The 25,782-nt window shown below is 46.9% G+C and overlaps 6 protein-coding genes across 6 annotated transcripts; 4 read left to right on the top strand and 2 right to left on the bottom strand.

Moving 5' to 3' along the window:
• Positions 1-33: 33 nt before the first annotated feature.
• Positions 34-1,945, bottom strand: BJ212DRAFT_1584898 (uncharacterized protein; the record flags this gene model as incomplete). Its single annotated transcript, XM_041342347.1, has 11 exons — positions 1,878-1,945; positions 1,616-1,822; positions 1,502-1,562; positions 1,159-1,203; positions 963-1,108; positions 813-916; positions 603-651; positions 391-463; positions 307-351; positions 185-250; positions 34-119 (listed from the first exon to the last, which is right to left on the bottom strand). Exons 2-11 carry the CDS (start codon positions 1,655-1,657, stop codon positions 34-36), a joined length of 717 nt encoding a protein of 238 aa, XP_041198637.1. The 5' UTR covers positions 1,658-1,822; positions 1,878-1,945.
• A 1,011-nt stretch (positions 1,946-2,956) lies between these two features.
• On the top strand, positions 2,957-5,095 carry BJ212DRAFT_555152 (uncharacterized protein). The gene is made up of 18 exons (XM_041343496.1): positions 2,957-3,303; positions 3,352-3,365; positions 3,422-3,520; positions 3,573-3,582; positions 3,638-3,655; positions 3,706-3,731; positions 3,788-3,813; positions 3,863-3,894; positions 3,949-3,973; positions 4,023-4,050; positions 4,105-4,147; positions 4,198-4,298; positions 4,351-4,410; positions 4,466-4,493; positions 4,542-4,599; positions 4,651-4,675; positions 4,726-4,852; positions 4,912-5,095. The coding sequence occupies exons 1-18, from the start codon at positions 3,163-3,165 to the stop codon at positions 5,005-5,007; spliced, it is 957 nt and encodes a 318-aa protein (XP_041198636.1). The 5' UTR covers positions 2,957-3,162; the 3' UTR covers positions 5,008-5,095.
• Positions 5,096-6,193: 1,098 nt separating this feature from the next.
• Positions 6,194-6,664, top strand: BJ212DRAFT_1241309 (WD40-repeat-containing domain protein; the record flags this gene model as incomplete). Its single annotated transcript, XM_041329593.1, has 1 exon — positions 6,194-6,664. A coding segment is annotated over one exon (471 nt), but the record flags the coding sequence as incomplete, so codon positions are not given.
• Positions 6,665-7,578: 914 nt separating this feature from the next.
• BJ212DRAFT_1323262 (SNF2 family N-terminal domain-containing protein) lies at positions 7,579-10,990 on the top strand. Its single transcript, XM_041334492.1, has 13 exons — positions 7,579-7,788; positions 7,847-7,879; positions 7,931-8,122; positions 8,143-8,320; positions 8,375-8,397; positions 8,447-8,573; positions 8,655-8,833; positions 8,871-9,134; positions 9,183-9,262; positions 9,316-9,752; positions 9,806-10,047; positions 10,099-10,465; positions 10,516-10,990. The coding sequence occupies exons 1-13, from the start codon at positions 7,657-7,659 to the stop codon at positions 10,842-10,844; spliced, it is 2,583 nt and encodes an 860-aa protein (XP_041198634.1). The 5' UTR covers positions 7,579-7,656; the 3' UTR covers positions 10,845-10,990.
• A 1,249-nt stretch (positions 10,991-12,239) lies between these two features.
• BJ212DRAFT_1476207 (uncharacterized protein) lies at positions 12,240-14,269 on the top strand (the record flags this gene model as incomplete). The annotated part of the gene is made up of 7 exons (XM_041339338.1): positions 12,240-12,539; positions 12,593-13,011; positions 13,071-13,290; positions 13,346-13,615; positions 13,695-13,828; positions 13,885-14,158; positions 14,216-14,269. 7 exons carry the CDS (start codon positions 12,240-12,242, stop codon positions 14,267-14,269), a joined length of 1,671 nt encoding a protein of 556 aa, XP_041198633.1.
• A 4,911-nt stretch (positions 14,270-19,180) lies between these two features.
• On the bottom strand, positions 19,181-19,801 carry BJ212DRAFT_1295961 (uncharacterized protein; the record flags this gene model as incomplete). The annotated part of the gene is made up of 3 exons (XM_041332380.1): positions 19,181-19,284; positions 19,368-19,442; positions 19,642-19,801. The coding sequence occupies 3 exons, from the start codon at positions 19,799-19,801 to the stop codon at positions 19,181-19,183; spliced, it is 339 nt and encodes a 112-aa protein (XP_041198632.1).
• Between the last annotated feature and the right edge of the window lie 5,981 nt (positions 19,802-25,782).

Here is a 25,782-nt window from a genome sequence, read left to right as displayed (position 1 = left end):
AATTGGATCCTTGCACGAGCATGGCAACCAGGACTAGATGTGCCCGTCAGGCCCGCACATATACCCGAAAGCGTTATCGTTGTTGTAATTTTTGACGCCCCCCGAGCACCCCCCCCCCCCTTTATAAGCGGATGACCATAAGCATGTGGTCTAAAGTTTGCACGTAGGCTGAAAAAGTGCTCACCTTGGTGAGGAACGCAGTGTATGTCCGGCCCGTCGCTGCTGGATGCGATAACTACGCCAGCCACCGCTGCAGCAATGATGATTATAGTGGCGAGTGAAGTAAATTTTATGGCTGAAACGCACTCCACGTGTCCTTTTGGTACGGTTTGGCGAAGTCGGTCTGTGATGCTGATTACACATTTGCAGGAATGCGGCAGATGAACCCACCGCCCCTACGCATATAAACACTCGATAGAGCGAAGCTCGGTGCCCGCATGACTTTGCCACCAACCAGAGCGTACTAGTAGCCAGGTCAGTGGTTGTAGTGACGACGAGCGTTTTCCGAAGACGTTAAACAGATGTCGGTGATATCGGCTGGACGAAGTTGAACTTTCTTGATATTTCCAATATCACGACTCAGGAGTTGATCCACCCTTTACTAGATACGCAGATCGTGCCAACGTGTACTTCAATGCAACTCTGATGAACCTATGCCAGGATTCACATAGCCAGCAGTCGACAACAGACGTGGGCTTATTGTGTATTGCGCGGGTTGTGTGATAGATGAGCCTGGTACTAGAGACCGGTTAATAGTGGTAAGATCGACAGAAATCAAAAGGAACTTGATCGAAGATGAACCACTCGCATACCGTTGCCTCTCAACAGACGTAAGTCGAATCTCACATATTCGCGGAACATCGCCGCCAATTACGGCTCCGCGACTGCTGATTAGGGTGGTCGGGTGGTACTGTAACTTGAACTCGTCAGAATTTTTGCAAGGGAATAACCGGACAAAGTACGTGAGTGGCATTGGCAATTGGATGCGGCATAACAAATGGATTGGCAGGGATTTCGAGTTTGAGCGTTATTCCAAATGGACCACGGTTCTGGACGGTTCCGGGTTCTACCACAGAATTAGGCATCTGACATTGTGTCGTACACTGGACTGCGGATATGTGTAGTAAGTGGGTGGTGCAAATTGAATGTGTAGCATACCGAGTGGCCATGGCCAGTTGTAAGTTGAAGTATGATTTCGAACTGCTGTAACCGTTTTATTGAGCGCGTGCGTTCAGAAATCCGTCAGTAAGGCATTGCAGAAGAAGCACCAGACTTGTATTTGGGATAAGATGAAGCAAGCAAGCGATATATATGCATATACTTGAAACTGGGAACACAGATGTTACAGGACATTGCTCGGCCTCGCTGTCAAGTGACTCGTGAATTTAGGTTAATAATTGTCTCAGCAAGGGCAGTCTGAATTACTGAGGTGCAGTACCGAGCCATACTTAAGCGTTTGTAGAGTCTGTAAAATGAACCCAGAGGCGGAGAGTGTACGTACTATAGGTGAGATACACACGCTGTTCGAACAACTTGAACTCGGAGCCGTTTGCCTTGCAACACTGGACACGTATTTAAACTTTATAAAGGAAGCACATGATAGATATACACGCACAGTGACGCACTTGAAACTGGGGACCCAGACGTTGCAGAACATCACTCAGTCTGGAACTGACTAGACCGCCGTCGCTGAGTAATTGTGTATGTCGAAATAAAACATGGGTTGTTTTGCCGAGGACAACCACAAATTTGGCAGGAGAGCATGCGTACGGGACCTTGATTGATGCGTTTCAAAGGCGCGGGAGAACGATGAAGGGAGTTACTAAGCAAGTTTACATAAGCGACTGTTAGCGTTCGTTTCTAGATCTCAGACCTACTTGCGAGTAACGAAACATCCCACTGCTGCCGCCAGCACACCTACTACAAGACACAAGCCATGTAGATCGTGTACAGGCTATACTATTTTTTTGGTCAACCGCCCGCCTTTCGATATACACCTCCGCCTTCGCATTTAAAAAAGCCATTGGGTTGCCCAGTCCCTTCCCTTAATATTCGCATCTTTCACAGGTGCGATCGCACTGGGATCTGGCGTCATTAACGGTTCGAGTTGAAGAGAGCGATGCCAATGCTGGCTATACCTGCTTCTTACTATAGCTTCAGCTCCGGTGCGTTTCTCATCTTGCTACATCCACTCACCGCCCTGTCCAAAGTTTCGCATCTCGTGCCTATGCCAGCTCGTCCGCCTCACTGTTTTCCTATTCGGACATGCCCCAATACGCCATGTAGTTCAGTGTTCCAGACATTCCCCGTCTACGTCAAGTTCGTTTACTCCTCCGTCCCACCGTAATTACCCATTAATGAGGATATGCCCCGCAAGCTGACAGCTGGATAAGCTTTCAGGCTGTCAAACCTTTTTTGAGTCTATCTCTGTTTTTTGTGTGTTTCAATTGTATTAAAAAGGTGTCTCAAACGCAATGTATGCGTATATCACTCAGGTGGGGATGAAAGATGTCCGCGGACCTTTGGAGGCATAAGCCTGGCTGTGTTAAGCCATAAATAACAATTGTAGGAAAAATCGCAGAGGGAGCCTGCGACAGCCGTTTGTGTGAGTGGTGGTCTTTACAAGTATAATACTTACTTGCACAGCTTCTGAGATATCTGGGTGCTCCAATCATTGTGTGTCTGATCTCATCATATTGTTTATTTAACACAATGTTTTCCTACCACGTCAAGGTTGTTGACACGGTATTAACTTTTCTCTGCCCATGTTATTTATGGTAACAGAGAGACCTCACGCGCTCAGTAAGTGGTGCGCATAGCGTCACTGTATCGGTATGGCTAACTACGATCTGTAATATTCCTTGATCAATAACCAGTTACCCTCGCGCGCCGTGGATTTTAATCAGTTGGTGAATGGTAGCTGCAGTAGCAGGTACTTAGAAAACAAGCGTGTGCTACTCTAAGTATCACATCAACATCACCAGGTACTATTTCTCACCACCGCTGCAGCCATCACTGGCACCTATGATGCCTCCCGCGAAGATAATTCCGTCTGTGGGCCTTTCCCACCTGTGCAATCGTGTCATGAAACCATCACAGAAAGGCGCATAAAATGATCATTGCTTTACTCCTCCATGCTCCTGCCTCGCCCTCTCCGCTAACATGCCGTCGGTTGTGATGTCAATCATGCAAGGACCGCTTTGCGGTGCCCTCGCTACCATGCTACTCTACGGAGTCATCTGTATGCAGACATTCCGCTACTGGCAAGCATATGAACATGACATGAAGATTCTGAAGTATTTGGTAATTCTGTGAGACATACAAATGAAGCTTTCTCTGATACTGTCATAGGTTGTGTCCATCTGGTATGCTAAACTTTGTTCTGTCGGCGCATCAGCACGAGCCACATTTTATCCTTCAGTATTCTGGAGACTGTCCATACAGCATTGACAGTATACGCTGTCGAGTTTTATCTCATTATGCATTTTGGAGATGTCACAAATTTGGCATACGCAGTTTGGTGCGTCCATCCTTTAACATATCCACCCTGGTTCATTCAATCTTTATCACAGGGGCATGCCCGTAAGCAGTCGGTGCAAACACATAACTTACTGCTGATCTCGCCCCGTTTCGCCAGGCTTCATATGTTATCGGTGTATGTCACTTTGCATTTGCCTGCCGTTTGTCATAGTGACACAATAATAGTTTATTATAGCTTACGCTGTAAATCTGTAAGTCTTTCGAAACATCATAAAGGTTCAAAACTAGTGCTGATGTGTAATACCAGTTGCTTCATCTGGCGAATACTGCAATGTGAGTACCATGATACACGCATTACCTCTCGCCTCCATTGCGTGTGCAGTGAGTCAAAAACGCTGGATCGCTATTTGCTTTGTACGTCGTAACTATCTTTGATCTCGAGAATTCCTACCCAATCCCCTGTTATAGGTCATTTTGGCAACCATTCGCTGTGGTAGAACCTTCTCAATTTTACCATCGAGCTGTACTTGAATTTTCTGCAGGCTTTGGACTTGCAAATTGTTCCTTGAGGTACGTCTTAGTACCTGTATATGATGACCTAACTACTAACTATAGTCGGAAAAGTTTCTACTATCCCATGTGGAAGGTCTTTAGGCAACACGTCTTTGTATGTACCTCGGCATATACTCGTGTTCGTTGGTCTCAATGTATCACCAGCCAACCATGGTGGTTGGATGGGTGCTTTCAGCAGTGGTCGACAGTGCGATTGCATTCACATTGTGCCTATATCTCCGAAAACGTCGCACTGGCATGAATCAGTAGGATATCTGCTAGCCCAACTCTGCATTAAATTCACCTCGTTTCCCTTAGAACTGATAGTATCCTTAACCGCCTCCTATTGTATAGCATCAACACTGGTGCCGTCACGTCGTAAGCCTACATCTAATGGTCTACCTTACATGACTCGGGGACTTATTTTCTGTAGGTTTTGTGCCATTCTGGTGGTCGTCATGGTAAGCGTATGTCGAAGATAGTCCAACTCCAAAGCTAACTTCAATCAGTTTCTCAGTCTACCAAATAACCTCGCGTTCATTGGCTTTGTCCAAGTCCAGAGCAAATGTCTGTCTGATTCAATTCCCATCATTGACTCCTAACTGACGTTCTGAGCAGTCTATGCAATATCATTTTTGGCATCGTGCGTGTTGTGATTCCATCCTCTATGCATCAGCTTAAAATATCTACCAGATTAAATACTCGCAAAAGACCTGGAACGACCAAGCAGACCGCTCCCAGTGCAGTGGAAGGCGTTGCGCTTTCATTCATGCCTGACATTTCGACGTTCGAAACATCACACCAACAGTCGTTACACTTGGTTCGTACTGCTACTAATTCTTATTTGTCGTCGCCTGGGGCTCAAGCCACATATTTTAGCCACCTATTGAAGTCCGGAAGAGTGTTGTGATGAATATTTATGGCGATGATCTGGATACTGGAATGGACAGCACAGTTCACGGGAGCGAATGTTGAGTCTACACTAACAAGCCAGTAATTTTTGTGTACACACGCACGCTGTGTACTTAGCTCATTGTTTGCCGTCAGCGATATTTTGATGTTAATCATTAGCGCAAGGCGATATTAGATTAGGCCCATGTTGATTGAACAAGCATCTGGTTGCGGTCGACAGGACCTCCGGTTGTGTACCTGGGGTGGTAGTTGTTGTGATACAGGTGTGCTACTACATTGGCACGGAATCCTCTGCCACGCTGGACATTCGGAGTAAAGCACTGGTATCAGATACTACCTACCATGGACGAAATACTATGCCTAATCATGATCACATGGCCGGCAGCATTGATTATGCTAATTCAACCGGACTTGGTAGAGGATAGACGATACGAGGGGTGGCAGCTGCGACAAGACGCGAAGACAGGAACAACAAGCGTACTAATGCTGGGGATCGTTAGGTCCCGTGTTCCGATGCTTGCGCTACCTAGGGATCAAATTCAAAACATGTTCGTACTTCAACAGAGAGCGAAAGGTTGCGTACATGATGTTACCAATGCGCGGGAATTTCCACCGCTTGGAGTGTACAGATGCTGCAGACCTATTGAACATAAAAAGGCGCTTCCAAAATGACTTCGCAGGTGAGGGCAGGACCGGAGTGGAAGCCGAAGCAGTAGCTATTTGAGGATGGGGAGAACCTTGAGGGGGAAAAGATGGGGAAGGGGATGCAGCTGCACCACGCGAGTTGATGGTTTCTGGAGGCACTTGGATCCTATCCGCAAGCTCGACTAGATGTCCAGATTGGAGAAAGGATTTCATGATGGGTGTGACCTTGAGGAGGCAGAGATGAGGTAGCAGCATCACGCAAGCCTGAAAGCCTACAGTTTCTGACAGGAACTCGGCCCCATCCGGGACTTCGTCCGGTGCTGGTGTAGAAGAGGCTGAAAATGACTCGGAGCATGTCCAACGACAAGAGCCTTCGGATTTGGGATGTAGTATTAGGGAAACACATTGGAACATTGACAGGACACAGAAGTGGGACTATCAAACTGGATATATTGATGGTCAGAAGAAGAATTATGAGCGGGGCGGAGAATGGTAAGATCGTTATATGGGATGCACAGATGAAGAAGATCAGATATCTATTCCAACACACAATGAGAGTCATTTGCATACGATTTTCTCCTGATCAGATGATCGCCAAGGCCCAGTATGGACGGTGGCCTATTCTCCCAATGGAACCAAAATTGCGAGTGGGGTGGAGGGTTGCACCATTAGCATCTGGAACGCAGCGACTGGCAAACAGCAAACACAACCACTTTCTCATGGCAAGACAGTGTGCTCGATAGTCTGGTCTCCAGACAGTCGTCGTATCATTTCTGCCTGTAATGATGGCCAGATCCACTTCTGGAGTGCACCGGTCGCCAGTGGTGCCCAACTCGGGTCCCCACTGCAAGCGCATTTCGACAAGATTAACTTGTTGGCCATCTCACCTAATGGCGAACTGATAGCCAGTCACGGTGCGTCCAGGGATCACACTGCAAGGGTGTGGAGCACCTCCACTCGCAAGCCTTTCGGTCGTGTGCTCCAGCATGCCGATAGGGTATCTACGATAGCCTTCTCGCCGGACGGCCAGCATGTTGTCACAGGGGACGTGCAGAACACAATTTTTTTGTGGGATATATCGCAGGAGTCCACCATTATGACGAGTGCTGTGTCGCCCTCATTCATTTCCAGTGTCCAACATCGCAACCTACATTGACCAGGTGATAAATTTGTGCCTAGTCTATCGTCGAGCAGCATATCTGATGCAAATCTTTTTTAAGCTGTCAGCAAGCTCTGATTCGCCACTTCTTGCACCCAGTCAGTGTGACCTTTGAGTGGTCGGATCGGTGATAGGAATGGCTCCATGTGGTCGTTGGAAGAGTAGAAGAGGATCTGGGGGTAGATCAGCTGAGAGAGAGTAAATCAGCGATAGGCAAACGTAACCTATATAGAATGGTTAGGGACTGGTAAGGATCACACCCGAAGGAGCCAAAAGAGCAGGCACTTATTGCGGATACTGAGAGCCTGGTAAAAAGGGGCATACACATGGAGATTCCTGCGCGTCGCCAGTATCGGACTACACGAATATCGACTAGACTGCACAAATAGCACACCTTCTCGATGCCCTGCTACAGTGTATTGCATCAACCCCTCCTGAGAGTGACGATGATCTTAGATAGGCATGGCACGCGACATGCACTAAACGAAGCGTTAACAAAGGTGTTCAAACGAATGAAAGATCGACACAGCAATGCATTGCTTCTTGCAGTACAAAAAAACTACCCATACCTTGCAAGTCCCATGCATATCCGAAGCCAGTTTCCTGGTGTTAGCAGCATATCAGGCAAAAGGTTAGGTTCTTGGCCATATTGTCTTCGTCGTCCCTTGTGTCGCCCATGCCGGCGGCGACGTGAAGAAAGAGGGATGGGGATATGTCGAGTGGTATAAGTAACAAGCGAGCTCCTTGTGCTTCACGCGCTGGTTTAGGGCCGGCTGTGTCGCGTTGATGATGTAATCCAAGACCAGAACAATATTTATTATTACTCGTCGCGGTCCAATGTTAATTGATTCAAGAGAATTATCCGCCGTCCACCTTCCATCCTGCTCCATATTATCTAGTAGCTGACGATGTCTTCGAGTCCAGCCTCGTCGTCACCCGTACCATTTGCAATGTCTTCGGCTCTAGCAAGTACAGCTGCCTCATCACCTCCCCCCAGTGAAGAAGGAAGACTAGGCAGAGCACACAAGAGCACACGCGAGGTAGGTCAAACTCAGAACCCAGTGCACTTTTTTCTACACTAACAACTTTGTGTGACAGTCCTCAGAAATATTAGAAGCAATAGAAGACGAGGTAGAAGCGTCCTATCACTCGTTTGAACGCGTTCTGACACATCTAACCTAGGAATTTCGGGAACGCTTCTCTCGCCTCCAACGCCTCCTCGAGAAGTCCTTCACATACTCCAAACTTTTAGGGGCGCAGATGGACAAGGAGAAGCGTGCATGTGCACTCCGAGCCGCCATGCAAGCTGCCGCACCCTCAAAACCACAGTCTTCAAGAAGACACTTTCCGAGGCGTGGCAAGAAACGCTCACGCGTAGAGGAGTCAGACGAGAGGAGGAGCCCCCTGTGAAACCACAGATTCAGGAACCTCCTGTAGTTGAAGGGGAGAACGGGCAGCGCCCTAAGTTCCCTCAGCCTGCATTAGTCACAGGGGCGAAGTTGAAGGACTATCAATTAGAAGGAGTGGAGTGGATGATTAGTTTGGATAAGAATGGCGTCAGTGGTGTTCTTGGTAAGCCCTCGACCCCTAATTCTCGCATTCTATATTCTCAAGTGTATGGTGTAGCGGACGAGATGGGTCTAGGCAAGGTAATGTAACTAATCTTTCTTTTGGATCATATCTAACAGATGTCCTCAGACCCTGCAAACGATTGCATTCAATGCACACCTACGTGGCCTCGGTCATTATCAGCCTTTCCTCATCGTCTGCCCCTTGAGTGTCCTCCATAATTGGATAGAGGAATTCCAGAAATTTGCAGCCTGCTGTAAGTCTTCTACCCGTCCATATCTTCTTTCTGGCATTGACCATCTTTAGATACCCGTCTGCATGTATCACGGCACGCCAGCTGAGCGTGCTGATCTTCGTCGGACTATCATGCGAGCACCGGACACTGAAGAAGTGGCTGATAAGGAAGTTATGATCAAGACGCAACGCAATCGAAAGGGCAAGAAAGCACCCGCCCGTAAAGCTCCTGCGCCGAAGCGTAAAATAAAAGCCAGACCTACCAAGAGACGCAAGACGGACGTCGATGAGGAGAATAGCAGTACATGCAGATGAAGAGGACGAAGATACCTCAGATGTTGAAGACACCCGTATACCCACTACTAGCGATACCCTCCCTCCTACAGACCCATGCTCTTTCCCGGTCGTTGTCACCACATACGAAATGATTCTTAAAGACCGCATGCACCTTTCCACTTATAATTGGGGCTATATCGTCGTAGATGAGGGGCACAGGTTAAAAAATCTTGACTGCAAGCTCATGCAGGAGATCAAGAAATACCCGAGCGCAGGTCGGATGATTCTGACTGGAACACCACTACATGTAAGTGTTGTTCAGTGTGCCAACATTGCTCTTGCTCACGTTCTGCAGAACAATCTGGCAGAGTTGTGGTCATTGTTAAACTTTATACTGCCTGATATTTTTGATGATCTGGACACGTTCCAGGAATGGTTCGTGCTCGTTTTTCTCGCGCTATCGACGTTTGGGCTGATAGCAAATTCAGGTTCAACCTCGGAACCATGCAATCTCGTCTCTCTGAAGGCCAATCATCTCAATTGATTGGCACCCTTCATGGCATCTTGAAACCTTTCCTCCTTCGACGACTCAAGGCGGATGTCGAAGGTCTCCTCCCACCCAAGAAGGAGTATGTCCTGTACGCACCCCTTAGCGTGGGTCAACGCGATTTGTACGATAACATCTTGGACGGGTCGTTGCGGAACTTCCTTCTTGGCATCTCCAAAGAAACAGCAGTCGAGAAGGTCGCCGAGATCGATGTGGACGCGCCGATGAAGCTCCGGAAGCAGACAAAGACGCGATACGACGTTGATGGAAATGATGACGAGTACTTTGAGATGCTCGAGGATGGTGGAGGGGCCAAGGCCAAGGAGCCAAAGGAGGATATCTCTGAGCTGGCAAAACAGCATCAGCAACTTGCGACTCGTTGGTGTTTTTTGTGTTTTCTTGGCTTTCATTTGGCTGACCGTCGAATTTAGGGAAGCAGATTAACAACATGAAGCTTCAGAATGTTGTGATGCAGCTACGCAAAGTCTGCTCCCACCCATTTTTGTTCCACTGGCCTGTTATCCCAGGTACTCAAGAGCTCGTGCTCGACGAACAGTTGGTAAATGCGAGCGGAAAGATGATGGTCCTCGATCGTCTACTAGACGAACTATTCCGCAGGAAACACAAAGTTTTGCTGTTCAGTCAATTTACCACTATGTTGGATGTCCTTGAGGTCCGTCCCTGTTTTTTTATCTGGGTCGTTGTGTTCAAACTCTTCTCACAGGACTGGGCTACCGAGCTGAAAGGCTGGTCAATATGTCGCATCGACGGGTCAACAGCACCTATGGACCGCCGAGAGCAGATGAACAAATTCCAGCAAGGAGGCAACTCTCATGACGCTCCGAAGCTGTTCCTCCTTAGCACTCGCGCAGGTGGCCTAGGCATCAACTTAACAGCGGCTGATACGGTGATCTTTTACGATCAAGACTGGAACCCGCAGGTGGATATCCAAGCTCAGGATCGAGCGCATCGTATCGGTCAGACGAAACCCGTTTTAGTGTTCCGACTCGTTACGGCGCATACTATTGAGACGAGGATCATGCATCGTGCGACTGAGAAGAGGAAGCTTGAGGCGCTTGTTATAGCCAAGGGTAAGTCCTACTCCAACTCCCACCATTCTATCACCCACATGCCATCGCAGGTAAATTCAAACTCCCCGGACAAGGAGCACCTAAATCAAACCTGCAATCCATGACAGAACTCGCAGCCGACCTCTTGAAGCTAGAAGGCGAGCAGATCGACGTTGTGACGAATACGTCTGCGGAGGGTAAGAAACGGGTGTTGTCAGATGAAGACCTCAATATGTTGCTTGATCGGAGTGAGGCTGTGTTCACGGATAGGAAGAAGGGATGGAAGAGCGAGGAGAGTGGGGCTGGGAAGCGTGCGGCATTTGCTGTGTATGAGGCGCCTGTGCATGAGGGGAATGACTTGGTGGCGAAGATTATGGGGGAGGATGTTTCTGAGTGTTGAGTGCTTAGCTGGGGTTGTGGTGCATCGTGCATCGTTCGTATGGATTACTATAGTTCAACGTTGATAATTGGGCAATAAATGTTGTACATGAACGCTTCACTCGTCGTAAATCATTGAATGAATACTATCAGCACGTGTTTCGTCCATATGTGATACGATATCGTGGAGAAGACACTCATTCGAAATTCATGAGTGAAACTGTTTCCTCGATGGATTCCATGACTTCGATTGGCACGCTGCATAAATGACGCAAGGATAGTACATGCATTCGAGCGCAAGAGCAGCGGACAACTTGTGTATGTTCGGATGGTATGATCCAACCGCAACTGAAGAGCTGATACGATCGTCTGTAATCGGTATTAAAGTTGTCGTCAGTATAGCTGGCTCGCAATCGCTGCGAGAGGCTATGGACTTTCCGAATACACTAACCAGTACACAAGGAAATTTCCTTGTTCACTGATTAGCGTCTTTGGTGAGACCGAGGACTTGGAACATAAGTTAAATGCATTTCTCGATGAATATACCAAATAGCGGACGGAGTAAGGTTGAGGTGATGGTCGATCCCAATGAACGCATGCCTTTTGATGATGGCCTTGGAAGTATCAGGCTGTCCTTGGGTGCTGGAAGGAGCCGCACTGTGAAATCTAAAATTTGATGGAGTGGTCCTGACACTTGTGCATGTTCCAGCTTGGGAGAAATATTGCCACGTGCACCTGGACAGGCTCCGGAACATGAACGTTTGCCAAACACTCTGTAACAGTCTATAGGACTGGAGCGACAGCCTGTGCTACGAGGCCTCAACACTCACTAGAGTCGTGTGTCTGCACGATGACATACACATCATTAGCTTCAGGTTCCGAGTCAACGGCATTAGCGATCTCCTTCATCTCACCCACCTTAGTGGACTTTATGTGTTGGGCGAGAGTTCTGCCAAGTGGGCTAGAGGAAGGATGTCAGTTGCATGGTTGTGTCGGCATTTGTACCGACAAGGGAATTCACCAACGCACTCATGTACAAAGTCATTTCATTCAACTGGATGGCACTCGGGGTCTTAAACAGCCGGCAGGAACAGCGGACCTGGGTGGGCGTACACTTCACATCAGGGCATTCGTGCATCCAGAGATGTGATGGGGACAAGTACAGGGGGATTCATGGCAATTCGCCCACGAATACCCTAGACAAGTGGAAAGAGTTGGTCATGAAGCCATACGTCAAAGCTGTCGAAGTGGGACCTACTTTGATTGTCATACCACACGACGGCATCTCCTTCACTGCGATATCGTTACTCGCAAACGTGTTCAGGACAACGAATAAGCTCAATCGTAGTTAGTCTCCCCTAGATGGACCATATGGAAGGAAACTTGCAGTCGTTCCTTCTTGTTCAAAATAGCAGTCATGGTTGAATCGAAAAGCCCGTGCGTCACAAATCCAATTGCAGCCGTGCCATTTCAAATTTCAATTGGAGTTGCACGCTGGGCAGAAGCACCCACCAAGCGCCTACAGCAGGACTTGCAGTCAGCTATTATGATTGCACCAAAGCTCGATATGAGGCAGACCACAGTGGTGGGCAGCCTGCCCACCATACAGGCAGACATGAAGCATTCGGAAACACTTGCTTTGATCCTCCTGCCCTCTGAGTTACTAATAGAAATCCTTCGTCATGCAGACGGTCGATCTATCTTGCGGTGTTCCTCTGTACGTATGCTACACTGCTTTTTGTTGTAGCCTTAAACTTGACTCATTTTTAGGTCTGCCGCAAATTGAATAGTGTGATTGATTCCTCTGCAGAGCTCCAGTATCGTATCGAGCTTGCTCTCGATTGCATGCTTGACGGCCCTCAGAGCACCGTCACCGTTGCAGAGCGTCTAGAACAACTCCGGACCCTTCGTCGTGCGTGGACCTTGTTTGAGTGGAAGAAAGAGGTTCGGGTACCCATGCATGGTTTCTGCCACGCATACGAGCTTGTAGGAGGCGTATTTGCGAAGACATCCTCTCCGGCAGGCATTCACAATCAATCCGGTCCACGAAAATTCATCTCCTCCTGGTTGCCGTCCTCGTCTGATCCTGGTCACACGCTGGTTCGGAAAGATATAGGGATCTCAACAAGAGACTTCGCCATCGACCCGTCGCAAGATCTCATCGCTCTTGTCCAATCTGATGATAATCTGTACGTCTTCGTCATTTTCTTTGTCTTGCATCGCACAGATAACCAATTATTGGATGCAGAGTGAATGGCTCTAGTTACACAGAAATACACATACGCACGATATCCTCCAACGTGAAGCACCCCGAAGCGTCATCTCCTGTTCTTCGCACCCTCACCCCGTCCACGATGACCAGTGCCTTCATACAGATTGTGGACGATGTTATTGGGATGATGTTTTGGATGGAGCTTGAAAGTCCACGTATCACAATCTGGAACTGGAGGACGGGTCAAATACTTGTCGTAAGCGCCCGTTTATGAACACAGTAGTTGCTTATAGCCAACACTGGCTTTGCAGGATCGTGACGGCGACGACTTACCCAGTCATATCAGCGACTTTTCCTTCATTTCGAACCGTGCGTACATGATCACGCGTGGGGTAAACGAGGGCTCGATCCAAGTCTTTACATTTGGGGAAAATGAACACGAAATTATCCATGTCGCAAGCCTATCACTGCCTCCCCTCAAGTCCCGTACCCATTTGGTGCACTGCGCGATTCATACCTGGTCCCTTTGTGGCAAGGTGTCTTCCAAACACGCCTTTCTGGACCAATCAGGAGGAGCGGATGTATGTTCTATCCGTGCAATATATCCAAGTGGACATGAATGTCCCTAGCGCCAGACCGAGATTTTTTCTCTTCTTTAAGAATAGCACTCCTCTCAGATACATACGGAAATACCGTGAACAAAGAGAAACAGACCCCTTCGAGGTGCCTTGGGAGGAGTGGGGCCCGCGCGAGAGCCGCATGCTCCATCATCAAGTCCCATATCAGTGGCTGAGGTAAGAAGGAGCTGAAAAACTCCTGCTATGACCACACGCTGATCAGCCTTGAGTAGATACGTTCATGGCTACCGAGTAGTCTTTCCACTACTATCCGGCAACATGCAAGTGCTAGACTTCAATGTACGCAAAACCAAGCGGCATGTTTTTCCTCAGCAGCCGGACTCCAAAGCGAGTGTTGAGGTCATTGATTACCCCTCGACTATCTTGGCGGACGGCATTTTCCCGGGCCCTGTTGAGACAAGCTTGCCCTATCGCGTTTGTCGAAGGGATGAGCTTAAAGGTTTTTCGGGCGTGATGATCGATGAGCAAAGGTTGATTGGTTTAAAAGTAAGCTATCGTTGTGCTGCAGAATACGTGATCCCATGCTGATTGTCTTGTTTTCAGAGCCCCTCGTTTACTGATGGCGATATAAAGGATCTATACGTTTTCGTGTTTTGACTGCTCTCGAACATTATACGCCGTGTTGTTTTGGTGCTGTTCGCAAGTTAAGTGTTATTCATAAATATCAACTCATTGTAACACGTAGAATACTAGCACAGTATGGGATGATTGCTCAATAAATGGAAGTTCGTGAATCCCTTGCAGGAATGGGGCACCCTTACATAGTGAATCGCATCGAATGTCTAGCCAGGGGTGATCAACAACTGTGGAACGCGAGTGGGACTATCCCGCAAACAACAATTCTGGCATTACGCACTGCGTTGCCATACTTGCGGCTGGACAACGGTTTCGTCAATAGGGCCTGCAGATCATTATGCTGATCAATATGCCTCGAATCGTCTGAACCAGCAGAGATGCCGTTCACGTCTGCACAAAGGAAGGCCGGTTGATTGAGGGTCAACTGTAGACAAATAAAGAAGCGACGAGTCGCTTTGACATTTAGTGTGAGCACTGAGGAAGATAGGTAATGCATGACAGTAAGCTGAGACTCGTCCTTTGGTAAGGAATTGAAAGAACAAGCGATCTCAGGAGTCACCATACCGACTACGCTGCGAGGGGTATTCACTAACCGAAAGTGTCTCAGTTGTTTCTATCAACTCACGCGGGCAATCATTTAGATGTTGAATGGCGGATTCCAAACGGATTCGAATCTTGATGTTTCCGCCAGATTTGGGTTTGGCACCAGCGCACGGCCTCATCCTCGTCGACCACGTGTAAAGAATTAATATTTGCTCGACCCCGAACCTTAATCTTGTGGTCGTAGTAAACAATCAGTTAACGTTGATCCTTTCCCAAAAACAAACGCTCAGTTTGACCAGTTTACCCCGTTTGATTCCTAGGCAGTACCTTCAAAGTCAGCTCTTTTCCTGTGTGAACGTTCCTTCAATGAATGCCACAAGACTGTTTATGATCTAGCGGTTCGGATTGTCATGGGGCAAATCACATTATACTCATGGAATTAATATTTGCTACTAGGGCGACGCACGGTGTGCAGGTGTATGGGCAGCTGGTCGAAGGCAAGATGAGATGCTTGATCACTTGTATTCACACTGGCCAGCTTTGGGTTGATTTTTAAGACACAGTCGAGTAACGATCGAGCCGGCGCTGAAGCATTCGGGGTGCCCGAATGCTCGAGTCCGCCTCCAGCCTATTATTCCCTGAGACGTTGGCCGCTCACTCACTTCTGGAGCTAAAGTCGGAGTTCGAAAGAAAGAAAGCTTGGAGGAAGAGCAGTCAGCGGTATCACAGGCTGCTGCCAAAGGCACTCCCCTCCATCATCACGACGTGTATTAAACTGCTCGACATGATATGTGCGAGAGCTCGAGCAGCATCAATTTCACGATAGTTGCAAATGCTGATTGTAAGGAGGGCATTGCTTGGTACGTCCTCCCTTCCTTACCACCTATTCATTTTCAAAGCCTTTCTCATCAAGATGAGCACACTTTTCACTAATTCGGAACATTCACTCGCTCCTTCATCGGCTAGCTTATCAACGCTTCCCGGAGCCATATTCGGAAGTTCACTGCATCCTCGAATTCCAACTCGATGTTCGGCACTCCTGTTTCAGCATCTATATCTGTCCTCTCTGAGTAGGTCATTCACTTTCACCATCGCAAGCTCTTATGACATGTACGTGGATGCGGAAGATGATCTGTTCAGGACTTCTGTCTTCCGTCCATCGCCTCCCGGACGCCCCATTCTTTGTATCGCCTCCTACTTCCTTTGTACAACTGTCCTAATCGCCTTACACGTCGATCATATTCTATGACGGGAAACTGAACACGATACATGTATGGACTTGTGGTCGCATTTTATCAGCATGTACATGGATTAGAAGAAATATTGTGGATTTTCGCTCACGTCGTGTTAAGCATCAGCATCGAGTAAGTACGTAGAGTGAATCTCAAGGAAGAACATTGCTGACCTTGTGAGAAAACGTCTCAACTAGTACTTGGGCATTGCTCGAACGTTCAAACCTGTGTCAGATCGCTGATTAGCACATAGTGTCATTGATGGGCCGAGGCTGAACCTGCTGGCAATACTGGGAACACCTCAAAGATCGCACTGGCACGTTGCTAAAGTCACGAACAGTTCTTCGATCAAACGTTCCGCATGAGTCACTTGTTTGCGATCTCACTAACCACTTTTACATTGATCCTCTGGATGCACATTGTCTTTGTACTGGAATTCACGTTCAACCAATTGCAAGCTTCGGTCAATCAGATATCATCTTTCAAATCTCACTTTGGCGATGTAAGCACTGGATGGTGGTATATCAGGCACGAATGCGATCACTATACATCCACCAAGTTCCCCCACTCGCTCACTCGCATCCTCTAATAGTATGGTCCTAGTCTCAAATGATCCTAGTTGGTGGCCCATCATCAATGCAAATCGTATTAGCAGCTATTTTGTAGGTTCGTGGAGGGTTAGCCGCATGACGATGTTGATGACTCGATTGACCTTGGCTGCGGTTTGACAGTTGTCTCCTGTGCTGGGGTAATGTACGATTGGGGTAAGCAAGATCAAGTATGAGAAGACCACTGACATTATGGCATTTCTAGGACTTACGTTTGGACAGGAGGTAGGTTAACACCATTGCAGGAACAGCCATCTCACTGAGAACAGTTTTATAGGTGGAACTGGTCTGGGTGAGCGGAATCCCGCATCAAAAGAACGATATAAATATAAAAATACCATAACTAATTTGCGGCAGAGGCAACGCTGGTCCCCGATGACCGTTCTGTATCTCATTGTATGTAGCTTGTGTTTTTAAGCGTGGTTAACAAGTTGTATTGACGACGTGAACATATCCTAGGTACGATATGTTGGCATAGAATATGCTGTGTATGTTTGGACGTCTAAACCATTGATATTGCGCTCATCAACCATTTCTGACAAACAGGATCATGCTGTGTATGTGTTCTCACATTTACTGCCGTGTTCGTTTATTCTGACTGGCGACATACAGTCAGTGTTCCAACAATTTCGACGACAGATGCAGTGAGTATTTCGTTCCCATGCATTCCATTCCCGTTCAAACAATTTAACTACCATGTAGGGGTGAGTGAGATTCTCGAACAATTCGTTGGTTTATTATAATGACTCCCACAGTTGTGAGTTTCGAGCCTGTAATCCTCCGGGGCTGATAACTAATGTTGCTGGAGTTGTCAGGCCGTATCAGGTTCGACGCAGTTATTTGGACGGGTGACGTTATAGATGTAATATTAGGAGGTGAACTATACACTTCTGTGATATTGACTTGACTGAAACATCATGCAAGTCATCATGATCGCTCGGTTATATGCCATGTATCAGCGATCCAGAAAGGTGCTGATATTTCTCGTTGTCATCTTTCTGGCCATCAGAATCGCCAATGTAGTGATGGGCGCAATATCGACGATGCAGATTGCAGCGGGTAAGCTTCAGTTATGTATAAAATGTTGAAGTGCATCAGGCTCATTGACAAGTACCAGAAGAATTTGTTCTCTCCGGCACTTATCAGTGCATGAATGGCTACGCAGGAGATGCGTTGTTCCTGAGTTCCATGACTTGGATACTTGGCACTGTTTGGGAGGTCCTTGTACTGTGTCTTGCGGTCTGGATTGCTGTAAAGCACTTCCGTGAGCTACGACAGCACTCAACAAGTGGTATTATTGGGGACTGTTTCACAGTGTTAATGAAAACTCACATGAATTACTTTGCGAGGTGAGCTCATAACGTGAATGCGGTTCTCCTGTTCTGCTGAAGTGTTTCATGTGCTAGTTTTCTGGCTATCTCTTGCTTCCAGATCGGATTATTCTCTCCAATGCTCTCAGCGGTATGCCGATCTATTACCGATCTCTACTTGCAACCATGGTTCATCATTTCTTTAGGACATGCTTTCCATGGACACTCAGATTTATCTTGGTCTTGCTCAGATATTCGAGTTCGTGCAGTTGTCTGTGCTGGGACCACGCCTGATCCTCGGTGTTCGAGAGTATCACGCTAAGCTCGTGGCCAACTCTGATACAGCAACCGCTATGACTTCAATTGCTTTTCAGGAGCGCATCCATATGTCAACCAGCAGTAGTGTGTAGCGTAGGAGATGCTCGACATGATTAACTTGCGATGGGCGGGTAGTGTGGAGGGAGCGGGAGAATGCGTTTTTGTTTTTGTCGCGGTACTTAAGCAAGTTGTGAAGTAGATATAGATTATACAGGAGCTTTTGGCGGACTATGAGTATAGATCTCTCCCCGATGCTGAGGTTCACGCACTTGATCTCAGCAGTGCTGTCAAGATCGTAACGTCTAGTGGAAGTCTGTTCACGAACTTCGCTCCTGATGCCATCACTAAAAGATGGCTGTTTGCAGAACCTCAGAGAAGTGTTCGACCACTCAAGTGGCGCCTGTGGACCCTCTCAGCAGTCCCCGATTCCAAGATTGGCAGAAAACAGTAACTTTGTATGTCATGAAGGATATTGTGAGGCGGGAATACTTGAGTATCGAGCACTTGAGGCGACGTGCTCACTGCTGGGATGTTTCGAGAGAAAGACGGACATTCTGAATATGAAGTTCGTGATAAAACAAGAATACCGAGAGAAACCGCAAAGACGTACATAAGTTTCGTTGTAGAAAGCTCTGACTCCGAGTCGGACTCAGCCTCGGCGGGTCATGCGCTACTCTTCAGCGTGGTGCCCATCTTCGACATCGAAGTTGGGATAGATGGACTGGAACAAAATAGTCAGTATGTATTCTCGTAAGATCGATAAGATTACACACCCCATAGGCTATGCATAACCAGCTTTGCAAGTGAAGTCATCGTGCGATAGAATCAAAGAACCAGCCTTGTGAAGATAACATCCAAGGTGGCCCCAGGGTGCACTGCTCACGGCACACTTTAATCGGGTTTAATTTTATTTATACTAAGCTAATGGGTCGCGTGATTCCCAGCGTCGTTGCGAACGACGTGAACCTTGTTTGAGTTTGACTCAAATATTCTCCACTCAGTGGGCGTGACATCAGGCAATTGACCTGAGAATGATATAGCTTTTCAAAGCTTTGCCTAGCATAAAATTGATATAATATCCATCATAATTGCACTCAGCTTGACAAACCTTTAGATAGGCAGGTTATGCTGGGGAAAATCACCAAAGACACAATTATGACACATATTGCAAATATCTGCCATCCTTGATAAAGTTTTATAATGCCAGATCACTCCAAACAAAATTGACAAAAAATTACTACAAAATCTCAATCTTGGTACTCATTTTATCATTTTATAAATTAAATCAAATTTTAATTGGGATTGGGGTATATACAGGTAGTAACAATACAAGAGAGTAGAGAGACATGATATGACAGAAGACAAAGAGAGATGTCAGTTACCTGACTCAAGGGAGATACCATAAGGAAGGGCCAGGGAGGACCAGGGAGGAAGAGGACCAGAGAGAGACCAGGGAGGGCCAGGGAGGGACCAGGAAGGAGGAGGGCCAAGGAGGAGCCAGGGAGGAGCCAGGGAGGGCCAGGAAGGAAGATAAATCACCATAGAGGGCCAGAGGTACCACCATGAAGGGATAAAAAGAGAGAGGAGAGGATATTGGCTTGAAGAGCCAGAAGTGTGCACTTTGAGTGTGGTGGAACAAGAGAAGACAAGTGTCAAAGTTGGTGAAAACTTTCAAACTCAGACTTACCTAAGCATTTGTCATGTGACATGGCTGGTGCAATATCATGCAAGTGTTGGTAGTGGAGACCAATTGATAGAGAATTGTTGATACAATTGTAAAACTTGACATATCTACATCACAATGTTGGGTTTCTTTCAATTAATTATAAGACTTGATATTTCTAACATCAGAATGTTGGTTTTATTGCAATCAATTGTAAGATATGATATATCTACATCAGAATGTCAGTTTTATTGTAATCCTTGTTCATTCAATAGCTATTTGTTGTGCTTGTATCAAGATTTATCTTTGTATATTGTTACAAACTAGGATGGTTGTAACAACAGCAGCTCGATAAGAGCGACAGCTGAAGTTATAGTTAAGACCTTGCAAACACAAGGGTTGTAAGACAAGTCAAAGAGAGTGTCTTTGACTTGAATATTGGTTCAGATGACTTAGGATTGGAAGTCCTAAGCGAGAGAATGTTCAGGTGAAAACTTAGTAAGATTAAAGTGCAGAACTAAAGCATACAAAAGAACTATTTATAGTGAACTACAAGTGCTTTAGGGCAGACATTGGAATGGATATGAGTCAGAGATAAAGGACACATAAGCGATAGCAAAAATAGATCATCTAGTGATGGCAGCAGTGGTCGTGATGTAATACAAGGATAGTAAGGAGGAAAATGAAATAGGGGTGTATGTGACTGTAAAATTACCCCTCAGTTAGGAATGAAGTCACCAACTTCAGACATCCTGATTAGCCCAATAGATTGGGTCAGCATCATAGTTAGAGTCCAGCAAGTCGTTTTGCTCCTCTGTTATGGTAAATGATTTATCAGCCATCTCAGTGGTGTGATAAATAGCATCCTGCTCAATTTCCCAATGAGCAAGGGCTTCATAGAAACCAGCATCAGTCCAGACCAGTGGAATGACTGCTTCCCCTTTCAGTTCTTTACAAAAGACTGATAGGTGTCCAGGTGCATACTCTTTGCAGACCTGGCAGTAATACACTGGGCAGTTCTTGTGGCAATGCCCAGCGACATGACAGTTGTGACATACTATGTTATCAATGGTTGCCGTCTTTATGGTGGTGATGGTGGACGACTGTGCAGGTGGAGATGGGGATCTAGATTGTCGTTTACAGTTTCTGTGTGGGGAAGCTGATGCTGTTTGTTTGGCAATATGGGTGGATCTGCACCTAGTAGGGTACTGACTTGTAGTGGGCGCAATGGGGGTAGGTGTCATATCCCACAATCTGGACCCATGTTCCATCATATTCCCACGCCTTCTGAGCCTACGTCCGGACCTCACTTCATATCCAACTCATTCCCGGATTCCCTTCCGCTGTGTGCCCCACACCTCAGCAGGATTGACTACACTCCAGATTTACCCCTGAGCTCCGGACCTCCGGATCTCCACTGCTAGCCTGACCCATAACCCCTGGTCCCATCCACCCTATGCACACTTCATCCAGCAAGACATCCAGACTTCACCTCATCTCAGATTCTGGACTATATCCACCTCCTCATATCCTGGTCCTGTATCCACCTTGTCTTCCGGATCCCCAGATCTCCGGACCTCCGGATATTAACTCCGGACCTATTCCCACCCTCTGTCTGAGATCCTGCACCTATCCCCATTTAGGCATCTCTACCTTTCCAGCTTTTGGTTACCTCTTCTTCCATCTTGCTTATTGATCCTTGTACGAGTCTTCATCTCCAAGTTCATTTACTTATGTTCCATCTTACTTACTAATGTGTTTCCGCATGCTCATACATAGCCCTGCTCCTTTGCTTACTGATCCCCTCAGATATTGTCCAGTATATAACCCCTGTAGATACTCCTGTAGTTTCCTTAGTTTGAATATCAACTTAGACTTGCCCAATCCTCTCTCAGACTTTGGTCCACCTAAGTCTGTCCTACTCATCAGGCCTAGGGATTGATTCCCTAGGCTGGAGCTCCGCCTTTCCGGCACTTACCCTCTTTCCGGACTTAGGTCCAATCCCTGTCCCTCCAACTCTACCTTAGGGTAGTCTACCTCTGTTTGTTTCTACATTGGACTTTGTCTGATGTAGCCCCTATTCCTTCTGGACCTCCAGACCTCCTGTCCCTCATACCTCCGGGCATCCTGTCCTTTGGACGTTCTGCTGGAGTAGTGCTAGGTGTCTTGGCTGCTGCTGTAGTGTATGGTTGTTTGTATGTACTCATATGCTGTGCTATGTACTCATTCTGGATGACTAAGCCTTTGGAATTGCCCTTGAGGAACCTTCTGCACTCTCCTGACCCTAGGACCCCCTACTCCATGCACCCCCCTAAAAACAACTGGCACCACCCTCGACGCCACCTTCTGCTCTATCTTCTGCTATGTTTTGTTGTCTGTATTCTCTGCTTCGTTTGTTTCTTCTGCCTCCTCCTGAGCCATTGTCTCTTCTTTGGCTCCATCTTCTGATCTCTCTGCCTCTTGCTCTGTCTCTTTCTTCTGAAGTCTTTCCTCGTAAGTATCTTGATTTCTTGCAAGCTTCGTTCCTTCTTGTGGTGTGAATGTGTGCAATCGTCTAGTGCTGAAGTCTCCTTTTAACAGGGTACCCTCCAGGGTTTCAAGTTTGTATGAGTTGAGGTTTTGTCCTCATATCCGATGTGGTACTGACCACTTCAGAATCAATTTCCAGTCCGTTTTAAATGTATAATCTAAATTGTTGTGATAAACCTGGACTAATTGACCAATTCTGAAAGTGACTTCACCAGGTGGTCTTTGCAAGAGTCGCTTGTCAAAGGCTGCCTTCCTCTTGATGGCATGCTTAATGATTTCTTTGTAGCCAGTCTAGACATTGCTGCTCAACATATGCGATCTGTGTTGATGCATCTGTGTTTCTGAGTACTGATGTACTCTCTTCTAGCGGTGTTGGCAGTGTATTGATGATTAAGCCTAGCAGGAGTTCTTTTGGCGAGAATTTGAGGGCTGGAAGGAGACGATGATTGAGAGCGTGAACTGCTTCGTCTAGATGGTCTGGCCAGGAGGTTGGGAGCTTTTCCCATGATACCTCCTGGGTGTTGTCCTCTCCTAGATCTGGCTGCACATAGCCTCTTCAAGACATGGAGCAATAGTTTGTTCATTCCTTCTACCAGGCTGTTTATCCATGGGGAATACACTGCAATGGTGTGTAGTTTGCTTGCTTTTGACGTGCAAAATTCTCTCACCGCGTCGTTATTAAAGTGTCTTCCTCCATCCACCATGAATGTCTCCGGTGCAATATATGCATTGAATATGTGCTTTAGACTGTCAAGCGTAGTCTTTGCACTTCCTGCGACTTTGAACTTGAATACCCATACATGCTGGGAGAATGTGTTGAGGTAGACTCCCAGCATGCTATATCCTCCTTTCCCTGTTGGGAGGGACAAGTAGTCTCCTACTAGGAGTTTGAATGGGTGACGTCTGGTGATGGGTTCTAATCGTGAGTGTATATATGTGGGTCCGAAGTTTTTACACTTAGCACAGTCTTTAATGGCTTCCAGGATTGATGTGACGAGTTTTGGGCTGCATATGCGATCTAAAAGTGTTAGTTTAATTGCATCTCGTCCCCAATGTCCACCGTCTGAATGGGTCTGTCTCGCTAACTCTTTAGCTTCCTCTTTAGTGACACATTCGACTCTTGACTTGGCCCTCGACATGTTACTGTTTTTGAGTCGCCACAGCTTACCTTTGTCTACGAGATATTCTGAGGCGGATGCTTTGCGCGCCTTCTCTTGCCCAGGTCTTCGTTATGGTTCAAGTCATAGATGGCTTCCACTACTTCCAGGAATATTGGTTCTTTTGCGAAATGGATTCATAGAGCTTCTGTTGCTGAATCTACTTCTGATACGTGCATGATATCATTGACAAGTCCAGTGCATGCTTCCCAGTCCTCGTTGATGGTCCACTCGCTCCCATCTCCAGGTGCACGTGGTTGTCCCTCCCACTTGTGGCTCAATCTGTCTGCTATGACGTTAAGCTTTCCTGGGACATGTCGCACATTGGAGATGTTATATGATAGGATGCCCTCTCTCCATCGTGTGTGGGCTGCTGTAAGGTTGGGATTAAGCAAGGTGTCCTTTAATGCAATACAGTCAGTTTCTATTTCAACTGGGAATCCCCAAACCGTATTTGAGAACTTATCCAGTGCAAATTTCAGTGTGGCAAACTCTAAAAGATAGGACTTATAGTGTTGCTCTGCTGTTGAAGTTCGCTTCGAAGCGAATCCAATAGGATGTAGCTTCTCGACCCATCATCCTTCTGGGGTTTGTGTTTGAACCTTCTGTGATAACACTGCCATGAATCCTTCTGTGCAGCCATCCATTGTTAAAATGAATGGGGATCCATCATATTGTGGTCCCTGTACTACTGGCCTTGATGTGACTGCCATCTTGAGGTGTAGGAATGTGCGTGTATGTTCTGCTTTCCAATGGGCTGCTAATTTGTAGCTGCTCATTATCCTCTTGTAGGTTGTCTTGTTGTACTGTGCTGGGAGGGGTACGTTCCTAAGAAGGTCTCTGAGCAGCACTTCGCATTTGGCATATGCTTTAATAAGTGAGCGATAATGTCCTGTGAGTCTGAGAAATGATACCAAGTTTAGTGCATCTTCTGGTTGCTTCCAATCCACTATTGCCATTAGTTTTGACAGGTCCAGCTTAACTCCTGAAGGTCCTATTGTGGCTCCTGCAAACTCCATTTTGGTGACCATAAGCTGAGTTTTTGATGGCGCTATTGAGAAATTGCACTCTCTGAATCGCTTGAATATAGTTTCGAGTTTTTCTAACATTTCCTCAAATGTGTCTGCCGAGCACCCACCATCATCCATGAAGATTTCCATAATGTAACTCACCAAGAACTCATGAAGTCTCATTGCGACTGCTTCACAAAACATTGTCAGTGCCCCCATTATTCCCATCAGCATCCTCTTGTACCAAAAGTAGCCTCTGCCTTCAACATAAAAGGCTAGGTACGGGCACCATTTATCTGGAACTTGGAGAGCATAGAATCCCAATGTGAAGTCGAAAACCAACACATACCTGTGTCCACTCAATCGTTGTTGTTTTGCTAAAAGGTCGCCTTGAGGCATTGGTGCAATTTCAGTGACTTTGTTGAGTTGTCCAAAATTCTGACATATGCACCATTTCCTTGGTGCTTCCTTCTCTTTCATTTGCTGTGGTGCTTTGACACTTCGTTCTGGGAGCTTGAACGCTGGTGGCTCTCCTGCAGTTCTGCACTGGTCATTGATGTGTTGCTGGAGTTCTTCCCAGGATAGACCTGAAGGTTCGTGGGCTTTCTGCGTGATGACCGTTGTTGCTGCGCATTTGACAAGTTCTGCAGGTGCTTGTTTGATAATTCCTGCTTCCAGCATGTCGTCTATGCGTGCATTGAAGAAACGAGATTGATCTGGGGTTAGTGGTCTTTGGTGGATTCATAAGTTGAATGTCGCTGCTTCTGGGACGTTAAGATTGACGTATGTGCCCAGGATAGGTTTAACTTCTTTGAGCGATAGTGCGAAGACATCTGCATTGCGCCAGATGAAGTCTTCTAGCTGCTGTTTCTTGTCCCCTGTGATGTTGTCGCCTATCTTGACTTCCGATAGGATTTTCGCTACTCTGGCTGGGTTGTCAGGCTACATGTGTTGACTATGCTCATATTTTTCCTCTTTAGCTTGCTCTTCAGTCACTTTCTGAGCTCAGTTCCATATCTGGTGTAGTCTTTGTTGTTCTCATTGCTTTGGGCTTATGGTGCTTGGTTTCCATTGTCCCATGGGCGTATGTGAGGGGTGTGTTAAGCTCGTAAGTTTTGCTGTGTCATTACAGGCTTGCTTGATATCTTGAGTTAGACTGACTCT

This window comes from Suillus subaureus (genome assembly GCF_016647635.1).
Source record: "Suillus subaureus strain MN1 chromosome Unknown BJ212scaffold_3, whole genome shotgun sequence".
NCBI lineage: Eukaryota > Fungi > Basidiomycota > Agaricomycetes > Boletales > Suillaceae > Suillus > Suillus subaureus.
This window is presented reverse-complemented; position numbering and strand designations above follow the sequence as displayed.

Excerpts from the sequence above, each read along its gene's own strand:
- BJ212DRAFT_1323262 (XM_041334492.1), top strand. The coding sequence starts at position 7,657 with ATGTCTTCGAGTCCAGCCTCGTCGTCACCCGTACCATTTGCAATGTCT. Across the intron at positions 8,574-8,654 it reads CCAGAAATTTGCAGCCTGCT|CTGAGCGTGCTGATCTTCGT; the intron begins GTAAGTCTTCTA and ends ACGGCACGCCAG. Across the intron at positions 9,753-9,805 it reads GCATCAGCAACTTGCGACTC|GGAAGCAGATTAACAACATG; the intron begins GTTGGTGTTTTT and ends CGTCGAATTTAG.
- BJ212DRAFT_555152 (XM_041343496.1), top strand. The coding sequence starts at position 3,163 with ATGCCGTCGGTTGTGATGTCAATCATGCAAGGACCGCTTTGCGGTGCC. Across the intron at positions 3,974-4,022 it reads TTTGGCAACCATTCGCTGTG|GCTTTGGACTTGCAAATTGT; the intron begins GTAGAACCTTCT and ends AATTTTCTGCAG. Across the intron at positions 4,600-4,650 it reads TGTCCAAGTCCAGAGCAAAT|TCTATGCAATATCATTTTTG; the intron begins GTCTGTCTGATT and ends CGTTCTGAGCAG.